The sequence below is a fragment of the Sorex araneus genome, chromosome 5 (genome assembly GCF_027595985.1).
Source record: "Sorex araneus isolate mSorAra2 chromosome 5, mSorAra2.pri, whole genome shotgun sequence".
NCBI classification, from domain to species: domain Eukaryota; kingdom Metazoa; phylum Chordata; class Mammalia; order Eulipotyphla; family Soricidae; genus Sorex; species Sorex araneus.
The window spans coordinates 36,068,789-36,081,613 of record NC_073306.1 but is presented as its reverse complement, the minus strand read 5'-3'; the positions used below and the strand labels follow the sequence as shown (position 1 = coordinate 36,081,613).

The window sequence follows — 12,825 nt, the reverse complement described above, 5'->3', positions numbered from 1 at the left end:
GCACGCCTCGCGCGGGGCCGGACCCCACCCGGCACACCTCGGGGCGCACACCGACGGCCGGGGGCGCCCGAGTCTGCCCCGCCCCCTCTTCGCACCTTCGGTCCAGAGGCCACGAGCCCACCGCCGGCCCACCCGCGGGGTCGGCCCCACCGACACGCGTCCCCACCCCCCCAACCCCCGGCCGCCGCGCCGACCCTGGGCACGGCGCGTCCGCTCCGCACCCCGCGCGCGCCCCGGCCCGGGGGGCTCGCGCCCCCGCCCCCTCCACCTTGCCTCGCTCCGCGCGGCTCCGCGCTCCCTCCCGATTTGGGAAGGCGGCGGCGGGCGGGGGCGGCGGCGGAGGCGGGGCGCGGGTGACATGTGAGCAGCGCGCCGGCGGCAGGTGGAAAGGCGAGCGGCATGGAGCGCGTAATAAGAGAGTTGGAGTCGGAAAGAGCCGCCCCAGTCGCCGGGGAAGCGGGCGGTCAGTGCGGGCTCCGGCGGCCCCCAGGCTCCGCGCGCCCGCCCCCGGCCCCGGCGCGGCCCCGGCCCGGCCCCTAGCCCCCGCCGCCCGCGCCCGCCCGCCCGGCCCCGGGTCCGAGCCATGCGCCGCTGAGCGCCCCGCGCGCGCGCACCCCCGCTCCGGACCGGCCCCGGGCCGCGGCCCCCCCACGCCCGGCGCCGCCCATGGCCGACGCCCCCCCGCGCCGCCTCGGCCTGGCCCCCCCGCCCGGGGACGCCCCCCGCGCCGAGCTGGTGGCGCTCACGGCCGTGCAGAGCGAGCAGGGCGAGGCGGGCGGGGGCGGCTCCCCGCGCCGCCTGGGCCTCCTGGGCAGCCCCCTGCCGCCGGGCGCGCCCCTCCCGGGGCCGGGCTCGGGCTCGGGCTCCGCCTGCGGCCAGCGCTCCTCGGCCGCGCACAAGCGCTACCGCCGCCTGCAGAACTGGGTGTACAACGTGCTGGAGCGACCCCGCGGCTGGGCCTTCGTCTACCACGCCTTCATGTGAGTGTGCGACCCCGCGCTCCTCGGGGGGCGGGGGGGGGGCCCGCGCGGCCCCTGCCCCGAGCCTGGGCTCCCCGGCGGGGCAGCGACCTCGCCCTGGCTCCGCCTCCTGCCTCCCACCCCCGACGCGGACCCTCCTCGCTGAGTCCCCAGCCTCTGCCTGCTGTCCTGTCCCCTCGGAGACCCGGAGTCCTCACCCCTGCGCGCGCCTACCTCCGACACCCCCACCCCACTGCTTAATTCCGTCTTCGACCCCTGCCCCTTCATGCAGGTGCCCCTCACTCTGCTGTTTGCTCCCCGCTCCCTTGTCCCCGGCTGTCCTGTCCCCCCTACGTCCCAGACCTCCTTTTCTCACCAGCCCCCATTCTCTGTCGCCCAGTTCTGTAGCTTAAGTAGTTTCCACTCCTGTCCCCCGTGCCCCAGGAAATGCCCCTTTTCAGTACGGTCCCTCTACCCAGGACAATCCCTAGCTAAAGTGGGGGTCTCTGTCCGGGAGCCATCTGAACGGGCCCCAGAGAAGAGTGTCTCACTGGCCCCGGCTTCACTCGCTCTCCCTGCGCGGGCAACTTTGTCCCCTGCATCCCGCAGCCGCTGGCCTGCCCGGTTCCCTGGCGGCCGCGGCAGGCCGAGCTCTGGGCACTGGCAGTGAGAAGAAAGAGGAGAGGAGTAGGCTTGGAAACTCTGACACGTCAGGCCCCCTCCTGGGGCTCCTACAACTTTTCAAAACACTGACCCCTCTTGGATGTAAAGAGTGAATTTTGGCAGCTCCACGCTGAGCTGGGCGCTGGGGGCTGGCCTGGCCCGCCCGCCGGGAACATGAGAGGCCTGGCCGGTATCAGTTGTGGGGCTGGGCCTAGTGCCGCTGGGACGCTCGGATCCCGTCTGGGAAAAAGGGGCCTTGGCTTCTCCCCCTGCCCCACCAGGGCCCAGTGCTCTTCGTCTCTCTTCCCAGAAGAGGGTGGTCTCGCGTGTCCTGACCGTAGGACAGTCCTGCTGCCGTCTGGCTGTCCCTTGCCAGCCGTCCCCACCTGTAAGGCTGCGGGCCTGTCTGCTCCTCTCTCCAGCTAACTGTCCCACAGTCCTCCTGCCTCTCTGTCTCACGCCTCTGCTGGCCTGTCTGTCTGGGATGCCTCTGTCTGTCTGTCTTCTCCTCCTTCTGGTCTGTTTCCACCTGCCTTGCGGGGTCTCCTTCCTCCTGCCCTCCGATACTGCTGGTCGGTGTCTGCCTGGTCCTAAGTGGGCTCACAGAGTTTCAGAGACGAGGAGGAGGAATGGCTGGTGGAGGACCCTGGCCCCAGGGGTAGGGGGGGCGCGGAGAGGCAGAGCGAGAACTCTTGGGCTGCTAAACCCTTGGCAGCAGCAACCTTGACTTTGCGCGGGGCTCAGCCAGGGGCAGAGAGTTGCAGTTGCTGAGGACAGGAGGTCACGGTCAGTGGTTCAGTGGAGCCATCGGAGGCAGGAGGCGGAAACGTCGCTCTGCAGAAGGGACTGCTGGCGATGAAGGGTCTGGGGGTGTGCAGGGTGGAGGAGGGGGGTACATGCTAACTCGGTGGCCACTTTGCACCCCCTTTGTCCACACTGCAGCCTTGGCACACCAGGAGGGCAAGGCGTTCCACAGAGACTGGCTCTGGTGCCCACTCCACAGTGCTCGGAAGGTGGGGCTGGGGCTCCTAGGACTCTGCCCAGGGCTCTTTTGTCTCCACCTCTTAGTGCCCACGAGGGTCACTGGAGGCGAAGGGCCTGCCTTTTCCACTCAGGCCAGCCACTGTCTTCACCTTCCTCCGCAGGAGCTAAATCTGCTGGCACCTTTGCCCCACATCCTGCCCTTTCTGGATGCCAGGAATGCCTTGGCCAGGGGCACACTTGCCCTGACCACTTGTCCCTAGGAGCTCAGGGCTGTGGCATCTCCGGAAGATTTGGGGGACTCTGTGGCCCCAAAAGGTCCACACATTGAGGCATCTCAGGGCGCTGGCCATCCTCCATGCCGTAGGGCCAGGAGCCCCATCTTGTATGCTGTGTGATCCTGGGTTGGTCACTGCACTTCTCTGGGTTTTAGATATTTCTGCCACTTCAGTGGGTAGAAACTGTCCGCCGTGTGGGTGCCTTTCGGGTGAGGCCCCCGGAGGGAAGGCTCAGGGCTGTGGGGTGCACAGAAGGCTCTGCATTCCTGAGCTCTCCAGAGTGCAGCTCCTTCCTCATCACTGCAGGGCCTTGGGGGGTGCTCTTGCCAGGAAGTGTCCGGTGCTGGACTCGTCTCCTCTAGCTTTTCAAAAACACTGTTCCTTGGGTCAACACCCCCTTTTCCTCTTGCCCGTGGCCTAAGGAGGGGAGCCCAGTGGACACAGCTGGCTAGGACCACCTTCTTGGACACCCAGGCCCACCCCCAAGCCCTGCAGAGGTGCTGCAAAAGAAGGGCGCGTGCCAGACTTGAGTCTGTTCACCCCAGGGGCCCGATTCCTCAATCCCCCAGAGCAGGCACCTTTGCTGGCCCTCAAGACAAGCCCTCCACCCCTAGCTGTGGCCTCTGGGGAATGGGAACCCCAACTCCAAGAGTGAGGCCAGAGTGAGGGGGTCTCCAGAGCCTCTGGCTCCCCTCTCTCCCTGCACCCACTTTGTGCCCCAGCCCCTGTGAACTGCACCCCCGCCCCCAGGACCCTCCTGTCTGAGTGTCCGAGTACAGCAAAACACTTTCCCTGCTGCCCCGGTGTTCTGCGAGATGCCCCCTCCACACCACCTCCCAGCAGAAGACCCCCCCGGGTTGGTTTTCCTTTGGAAGTCAGGCCCTCCCCCTCCCCAAAGGGCCTGTCCCCAGGCTGCTCCCAGCCCCCAGAGCCCAGCAGAAGGACGTTCTCTGGGTGAAGGTTTCCGCTCTGTAAACATCCTCCCACCACGACCCTGGGGTCAGAAGCTGTGGGAATGAGGAGGGGAGAAGTGGTGGCAGCTCGGGGTGCAGACGCCAAGCCCCCTGCCCTCAGCTGCCACTGCCACCATCTGGGCGAGGACCCTGGTGGGAACTACCTCAGGAGAAGGTGCCCTGAGCCTCAGGCCGCCCCTGGGCACTCCTGCCTGTGTGACGGGCCTCCTTGGCCGCCCCCCCCCCCTTATTGGCTTCCTTTGCACCAACCCTGGAGACCAAGTTACATGGGCCTATGAGGGGCAGATGCTGGACCCCGACCCCTGATTCCCCATAGGCTCTGCCCCCCACCCAGCAGCCTCGGGTGCTCGGGGAGCAGGAATGGAGCCCTGTGGTACACCTTGTGCACCTTCAAGTGCTCCCTACTTTGCCACCACTCTGATCCCCTGCTGGGGTGACACCACCTTCTCCTCCTCATCTGTCAGATGAGGAAACTGAGGCTCAGGTGAGGTCCCAAAGGCAGTGAGAAGGAGCCTCCCAAGATCCAGGCCCTACTGGAAGCTTTCTCCCTCCCGCACCTCCGTCCCAGCCTCAGGCACCTCAGGGCCAGCTGCGGTGCCAGCTCCTCCGTGCCCAGCCCCAGCGTCCTGAGGAACTCACCCAGGGCGGCCAGACCTCCCATGTCCATCTGAGGCTCTGCACACACACACACACACCACACACACACACACACACACACACACACACACACACACACACACACAGAGTGGCCCCCACACTCAGACACACAGACAAAACACACGTGCTCTCACAGCTCCCGGTCCATCTGTCTCAAGTGTGTCCGCCTGGACTTCAACCCTCCAGCACGGAGCACCCTGCCGCACCACTGTGCTGCCTCCTCATTATCTCACCCACGGCCCGGGATGGAGCAGAGCCACGGAGCGCTGCTGCCCACCGGGCCAGCCCGAGGACAATGCTGGCTTTGCTTCTCCTGCATCCCCCCCCCCCCGCCGCACCCCGGGTGGAGGCTGGCTGCACCAGATCCACAGAGCAGACCGTTGCCCCAAGAATTCTGCCTTGTGAGGAGCAGGACTCCGAGTAGGACCCAAATTCTTCCTGCTGCAACATCTTGGCCACTGTCCTCTGGTTGGGTCTGTAAGAAGGGGGCGAGTGGCACAGCACTCCTGCCAGCCTTCTGTTGAAAAAAAATATATATATTATTTTTCAACCTTCCATTCTTAAGCTTATTTTTTCAGGGGGATGGAGGCATTCCTGGCAGTGTTGGGGCTCCAGGGCTCCCCCACAATGGTGCTGTGGGGGGCGGGGGCCAGTGCTGAGATTGAGCCCAGGGCTTTGCACGCTTCAGGCCCTTGGGGTCCCTCTGATTTCTCTGCCCAGTCCTAGCCCTGAAGCTCTTTGCTGTGTGCTCCTTTGGGGTCCCTGGAGCCGGTGGGGTGTCCTCTTGTTTGCCCCTGCACCTGCCCCCCCTCCTCCCCTCCCCCTGTGGAGCCCCGCCGTGCCTGCCAGCACTGTGCTGGAGAGCCGAGGCCCTTAACACAGAGGAGCAGGCACTTCTTGGGGTGATTATTCTCGGGCTGATGGCAGCACTTTGAGTGGGTGATTAATTTCAGGTTCTCTGCGCCAGTTTAGGGAGCTGGGAGAGAGGAAGCCTCATAAGCTTGGCCCGGCCCGGCCCTGCCCCCCAGACTCCCCCAGCCAGCTGCAGGGGCTCTCCCAGCCCCACACTGCACCCGCGTGGCACTGTGTGCAGGGCTGACACCCGGGTTAGGGCCCACGCAGGACGGCCGGCAGCCTCTTGCAGAAGCCCCGGTGTGGGAGCCGAAGGACCAGGGTGCAGGAATGAGGGAATTTTCATCGCCCACAGTGGGGTCAAGAACAGGGCTCTGTGTGTGACAGGTTGGGGTTCATTTCTCTTTCAGCCCTCAGTAGTTGTGTTCCTCGGCAGGTTGTGTGACGTCTCTCTCCAGGCTCCGCTGTTCTCGGAAGAACAGGGGTACTGGGGCTGGAGCGATAGCACAGCAGGTAGGGTGTTTTTGCCTTGCATGTGGCCAACCCAGCATCCCATTTGGGGTTCAATTCCCAGCATCCCATATGGTCCCCCGAGCACCACCAGGAGTAACTCCTGAGTGCATGAGCCAGGAGTAACTCCTGTGCATCACCAGGTGTGACCCCAAAAAGCAAATAAATAAATAAATAAAAACGGCAACACCAGTGCCGCTCTGGGCCAGGACAATAGCCCCTGGGCTCTGCGTGTGTGCTGTTTGAGTGCGGAAGCCCGGCTTAGCCCCCAGACCCAAACAGACAGGCTGCCCTAGGAGTGTGGGCTGGCTGGCTCTGAGCCTGGCACTGTGCGGCACAAGTATCCCCCCGTTCTCTCCTGATGGCACCTGTCAGCATTTCTGCCCCGCTCCTCCCTGGGCAAGCCTCTGACGGGGGTCCTGGAAGCAACACGTGGGTCTCTGGGTCTGGCAGACTGTCTGGGGGTGCCTGGGGTGTCTGGAGAGATGAGGAGCCCTGTCCACTGAGGAACCGAGGGCCTGCGGATGTGAATCTGGGCACTTCCGATGGGCTTTTCGGGCCAGCCCTGCCACCCCGCCCTGTGCCTCTTCTGAGCATGTAACCCTCAGAGCCATCATGCCAAGCAGTCCCTGTGGTCCTCAGGTCACTCTCGTGCGCGGGGAGGCTGCTGAGGGGTTGTCTCCCACTCGCCCCAGTCACAGCTAGAGGGTGTTGGCTCTGGGGCTCCAACCAGGGGCCCTGGGGTCTTGTTGCCTCCACCTCAGCTGGCAAATTAGTCCCAGAGCAATGCAGTTCCGACCTGGGGGACAGACAGAGGAGGTAGCCCTGGGGGTCAGGGGTCTCCCTGCTGGACCTTCTTGCCCCTCTTCCAGGTTGTGTCTGTGTGTCCGAGAAGAAGGTGGATCTGGGAGTGTCACTATTTAGCCAGGCATGAGCCTTACTGTCACCCCCCTACCAAGACCAGATGTCCCCCGAGGAGATGGTGGCTCTCGGGGACCCCTGGAGAGGAGGGAAACTTCACCCTCTCCTGAGCATCCAGTCCTGGGCATGGCGACCGGCAACCTCAATTCAGAGCTCCAGCACCTACTAGGAACTGCCGGGGCCTCCCAGCTGCCCTCTGCGAAAGGGCTGAATTGCTGCGGGGGTGTCTCCCAAGGGGGCTGCCTGGCCTGAGGGACGGCATGAACCAGGACCCTGAGGTTGGTAGGGTGTGAGTAGGGGCAAGTTCTTCCAGCACCTTCACTCTGGGTCCTTCCAAGCTTGATACGCACTTAGAAGGGCACCTGTCCCCCAAGCCAGAGTCGGAGGGTCTGGGGACACAGGGTCTGCGCTGGCCTCCGGGACCACCCCCCTAAAGCCCTGCAGGACTCCAGGCTTTCGGGGCAGCTCCGTCCCTCGGGCAGGATGTGCTCGCAGCCTGGGGGATTGGCCCCTGGAGGTGCGGAGAGGGAGAGCAGCCCCGGGCGGCAGAGTAATTGGGCTGGGAATCCGCGGGCAGCGCCCGAAGGAAGGAGGCTAGGAAGCCCTGCGCCGGCCCTTCCCTCTTCCTTCCCAGGTCCGGGGAGCAGTGGGTAGAGTGGGAAGGGGGCGAGCGGACGCTTGTCCCAGAGACTACTAGGTCATCTGTGGCAGGCAAGAGGGAGGGGCAGCCTGTCCTGTAGAGATTAGGGACCTACACACAGTAGGAAGGACCTGCCCCCTCTTCCTACCCCTGAGGCAGGGTAAGGGTCAGCTGGGCAGCCGAAGATTCCTCTGACAAGGGCCCCGATAGTTGCAAGTGGCAGCCTTCCCCCCCACCCCATCCCCAGAAGTGGGGTGCTGGTCCAGCCAGCGTCCGGAGTCCGTAGCTGACTCTGGGGGAGAGGAGGACTTAGGGCAGGCTCCCTGGGTCTGGGGGGAGGTGGTCCCCGCTGCCTCACCTCCACCCCTCCTTCCCTGCCACGCCTCCCTGGGAGAGCAGGCCAGCCAGGCCTCCATCTCAGGGTTTATTTTTTGCTGGGCTTGGCTGTCCCCCGGGAAGGGGAGGGGGTTGGGAGAGGGAGAAGAACCTCTTTGTCAGCACAATCCTGGGAGCCTCTGCTCTGCCTTCTTGGCCCGGCTGCCACCCTCTTGTGGAGGGACCAGTCCCTGGACATGGGGCGGGGGGGCACCCAGACCCCAGGAGGCCCCCGTCCCCAGGGTGGTTTTGGAATGGCCAGTCGGCTTTGCACGGGCCCCCTTCTCCAGCAGCAGATCAGCAGAGTGAGAAGGGGCGCAGACCCCAAGCAGGCCCTTGGCATCATTGCATAGATGGATAAACTGAGGCCAGGAGCAAGGGCCTCCCCATCCAGCCCCCAGCCCCATCTCTGAGCCTCCCAGTGCTCGGAAGGAAGGAGTCGGCACAGCCCCCTCCCCTCCTTCATCTTTCTCTGTGATTGGCGGCAATCTGGTGGGAAGGGGTGTGAGGTGAGGTCCTGCAGGGGGAGTAGGGAGGACTAGCCTGGCTGTAGGGAAGCCCCCAGGCTCTCCACTCTCCTCTGCTAGGACATAAATTAGTGCTGTTTTACAGATGAGGGAGGGGAAGCCCAGGGCCCACGGAGCTCAGACATTGCAGACGTGGCACTAAACCCCAAGTGTGACTCCTTGGGGTGCAGCCTCCCTCCTGGCTCCCTGCCTCCCCGCTGAGCTCTCCTCAGCCTGCCTCTTTGCTCCCCCTTCCAGCCCCGGAATATTGCAGTTCCCTGGGGCTCTGTCCTGGGCCCTCCCGTCCTCGGTTTCTGGGGGAAGGACCTTGTGCACTGTGGGGTCACGTGGGGCCCCCTCGGTGATGACTGCAACTGCAGCTTCACCTCGAAGCTGCTGTGCAGCAGCTGGTGGGAGGGTGCTCCCTCATATGCCCTGGGCACCGCCAACTCGGCCTCTCTGGCCAGGTCCCCAGCGACGGTTTCCCCAGCGCCCACATCAGGAACCCAGTTCCTCAACCATGTTTCACTCCTCGCCCGAAGAAATTGTTGGCGGTGCCCCCAAAGGTGCTGCTAAGTGCCCCAGTGCTCTGCCTCCTGTCCATCTGCTAGCGAACAACTCTTCATCCTTCGAATTCCAGTTCGTGAATTCCACAACTTCTTGGAATTGCTCCCCGCCTGCCCTCAGCCCAGGGTCGATTTGAGGGCTCCCAGAACTTCAGAGCCCCCAGAACTCTGCTTGCCCACTCCGGCGAGCCCTGCTCTCTCCCCCCTGCCTGGCCGCACCCCTGCCCCGTCCAACTGTGAGGTTTGAGGGGTGAGGGGCGCTGCTGTGCTTGGCCCGGGCTTGGTAATCAGTACTGTGCGCTGACCCAGGGAATAAGGATGGCATTGAGGCCGGGTGATCAGGATGAGAAGCGTTTTGCCAACTCGAGAGAAATTGGAGAAAGGACCCCAAAGTCCTTTGTGTGTCAGCCCAGAGCTGAACATTCATTCTAGTGAATTCTGTCCTGAGGGCGCTGCAGATGGAGACCTGACCAGGGCAGAGGCTGGGAGTGGCTGCAACTCGTGTGTGTGTGTGTGTGTGTGTGCGCGCGCGCGCACATCCCAGGGGGCAGGGGACAGGGGTGCTCAGGAAACAGGGTGGGGGAATCTGCCCTTCTTAGCTGAGCCTGACCTCTGCCTCCTCAACGGGCCATCTGCCCCTTTCTCTCTGGGACGCGTCGCCTGGTTGTTGGCTAAACATTCCCACTTTGTCCGTAGGAAACTGAGGCTCAGGGAGGGGAAGTGGCTGCTCACAGCGGCACGTCTGGGTCGGTCCCAAGCCCTCTCTCCCAGCGCTCTCGGACACAGCCGTGACCCATGGCGGTTTTCAGTGGCCTAAGGCAAATCCCAAGGACAGCGAGGTGGCTTTTTCATAAGGCTAAATTTATTCCATTTAAAGGGCTGTCTTTTGGTCTGAGATTATGTTCTTTCTTTTATGAAACGATGTGGCTGGGATTTTTTTTTTTCCAAATGTCCTTACTTGGCAAAATAAAAAGTTGACATCCTTACTCAGTCCCCAAAGTGTTTTTGGAAATGCTGTCGGCGCGTGAAATTCCTTATCCCGCCTCCTCCCTCGGAGCTCCGGGGCGGGAATGGAGTGGATGGGGGAGCCCCAGGTCTCTGCCAGCTGCTGGGTTCCTCTTGGTACGCAGGTCCTGCCGGCCTTGGCCTAGCGGCTGTCCCAGGAGCTCAGGGGTTACGCAGGTGCCCTGGTCTCCAGGCCCGTAGAAGGAGGAAGCCAGGAGGCTGAGGTGGAAGGAAAGCCCAGTGTGCCGGGCTGCAGGGTGAGGGGGTGACGGGGTTCTAGGGCAGAGGATGGAGTTTCCAGCCAGAGCCCTCTCCCTGCCCTCACCGCTCCAAACTCTCTTGAGACCATTCTGCCCCACCAGCCACCCACCTCTGCCTCTCAAGCCCTCCAGGTAGTGTCTCCCTATTTGGGGAAGGTGAGGCAGAGGAGGGGCGGCCTGCCAGGCAGCAGGCCAGGAGGCAGGATTCCACACCCTGAAATTCTGATCCAGGGCCCGGGTCTCAGGCTGCCAGGATCGGCCTCTCTCCCCCCTGGGCTGGTCTGCCCAGAGGTTGCTGGAGTTCACAGTCTGCTCCCCCGCACCTGTCCTACACTTGGGGCTCCTAACCACCGCCTCATTTGGAAACCTTCACAAGCAGCCCCCAGGGTCAGGCCCTGGCCCTGTGCTGGGGACTGTGGGGACAGGCCAGGAGGCAGGTACAATTGGCCGGGCTGCAGGAGCCCAGCCCCAGTTGGACGTAGCTGGGGAGACTTCCCTGAGGAAGGGTTTAAGCTGGCATCAGAGGGACTGGAGAGATAGAACATGGCTTAAGGCTCTTACCCTGCATGCTGGCGACCCTGGTTCGATCCTTGGCACCACATTTGGTCCCCTGAGCTCCACCAGGAGTGATCCCTGAGCACAGAGCCAGGAGTGTGCCCTGAGCAGTGCTGGGTGTGCCCCTCCCTCCAGATAAACCAAGCCTGAGATCAGAGAGACAGAACAGGGATGAGGTGCCTGCTTTGCATGCAGCCGATCTGGTTTGACCCCTGGGACCACTGGGTTCCCCAGTCACAGCTGGGAATGCTGTCCGCTCATAAAGCCCGGAGTAACCTCCCCATCCCAGCAACACCAAATGGGGTCCATAATCCCCCCTACCATGCCCCAAACCCCCCAAAATGTTGATATCTGAAAGTGGAGTGGGAGTGGGAGTCAATCAGACCCAAGGAGCAGGGACCAGCATGACAAGCAGAGGGATTAGCCTGGGCAAAGCCCAGAGGTGGGGCAGAACAGGGCATTTCAAAGAATAGCCAGAGGTCAGGTGAGTGAGAGGTGTCAGGGGCAGGAGGTTGCAGAGAAGCATCTGGGATGAAGTAAGGCATGCTGAGAGGCGGAGGCTTCTCAGGGAAGCCTGAAGGGAAGCTCGGAAGGGGACAGATTTGCATTTTGGGGACACCTCTCAGGCTGGTAAGATGGAGGGGCCCCGAGGATGAGGGTCTAGCTGGATCCCCTGTCTCTCTGCAGTCTCCTGGGGTGCAGCTCCTGCACTGACTTCTTTGGAGCTGACCCCTAGGCCTGACTGAGGAGGCCAGGCAGGGCTTGGCCTGGAGCCTGAGGACTTTGCCTGTAGGGAAAGCTCGGCTGCTCATGCAAAGCCTGCCTGGGAAGGTGCACGTCTGGCCCGGAAACAAGGGGCTGGATGGAGGTGCTGAGGCTGCCGCCAGAGAACGCAGGGGGCTGGCTGGCGTGGGTGGGGCCCTGGGGGTGGGGCTTCAGCACTGTGGCTGCACTGTGGACAGGCTGAGGGAGCACTCAGGAACTGGGCCAGGCGAAGGCGGAGCGCCCTAAAGAAACAGCCACGTCCAGGGGGGTTCAACCTCCCAGGCCCTTGTGCTCCCTCCCACCCCTCATAGCCTGTGAGATCACTGGCCTTCCCAGCCCCCTTATTCTACTGATGGGGAAACCGAGGCTCAAAACAGGGCTGAGACGGAGCTTGGATGACTGGCAGACACCAGACGGGAGCTCAGCTGTACCTGATGGTGATAGCTACCAAGTTAAGCTGCAGCCCCCACAGCTCTCGGGCTGGTCCTCCCTGCCTCCGAGCCCACAGATGGAAGGAGCGCCTCTTAGCTGGACCTGAGCTGAGACCCCCCCGACGCAGCCCCCTGAGTCCTCACACCAGCCTTGGAGGAAGATGTTGCCACCTGGGGCTGAGAGAGGAGAAGGACTGGTCCCAAACTGGTCAGCCATGAAGAGGCAAAGCTGGGACTGCCCGGGGGGACTGGGACCCCAACAGACAGTCCCATTTTGGAGCTTCTGACCTTAGTGCAGTGAGTCCGTTGGTGTGCCCCAAATCAGATGTTATTCCATTAGTTATCTGGGGATGAAGGGAGAGAGAGACAGACTGGAACTCAGTTCACATCAAGCCCTGTGTTTCAGTGGTGGGGGACACTGCGGCTGCTGCCCCATGAAAGGTGGGCCCATCCATGTACCCTCCCGCACCGGGGTCCCTGTTCTTAGCCTGGCTGCCAAAGCCGGGATCTGGCTTGGGCATGGCCAGGATCGTACTTGTAAAACCCCACTGCCGTGATGGGGACCAGAGCGCTTCTGCCCTGTACATCACAGGCCACGGGTGGGCACAGGGCTGGGAGAGGGATCTGCTAAACCTTGGCCAGGGCCGTGGGAGAGGCCTGTCCCTGCCCCGTGCCTAGCACCGCCACTCAGTTCTCTGGCACACACCCAGCTTCTCGGCGTGGGGTCTCCCCTGCCCGGTTCCTGCTCCCCACCCTCTCGTTCTTTGGCCAGTGTTGGGATTTGTGAGGGCAAACACTGGGACTTGAAGGCCGATAGGGACCCAGGCTGGGTAGTCTCTGCAGCTCAGGCATGGGCCAGTGGCAGGGAGATTTAGAGCCCCCGTTGGGGCAGAGTTAGGGGGAGGAGCGGATGGGGTACAGAGCTGG

The 12,825-nt window shown here is 63.3% G+C and overlaps 1 protein-coding gene across 3 annotated transcripts in view; it reads left to right on the top strand.

Annotated features, from left to right (window-relative positions):
- The first annotated feature begins 653 nt into the window (after positions 1 to 653).
- KCNQ4 (potassium voltage-gated channel subfamily Q member 4) overlaps positions 654 to 12,825 on the top strand; it is a 55,361-nt gene continuing 43,189 nt past the window's right edge. For all 3 annotated transcript variants that reach the window (XM_055140454.1, XM_055140455.1, XM_004614209.2), the window contains exon 1: positions 654 to 980. In XM_055140454.1, coding sequence (XP_054996429.1) covers positions 667 to 980 — 314 coding nt within the window. In that variant the 5' untranslated portion in view covers positions 654 to 666. The remainder of the gene's footprint in view (positions 981 to 12,825) is intronic.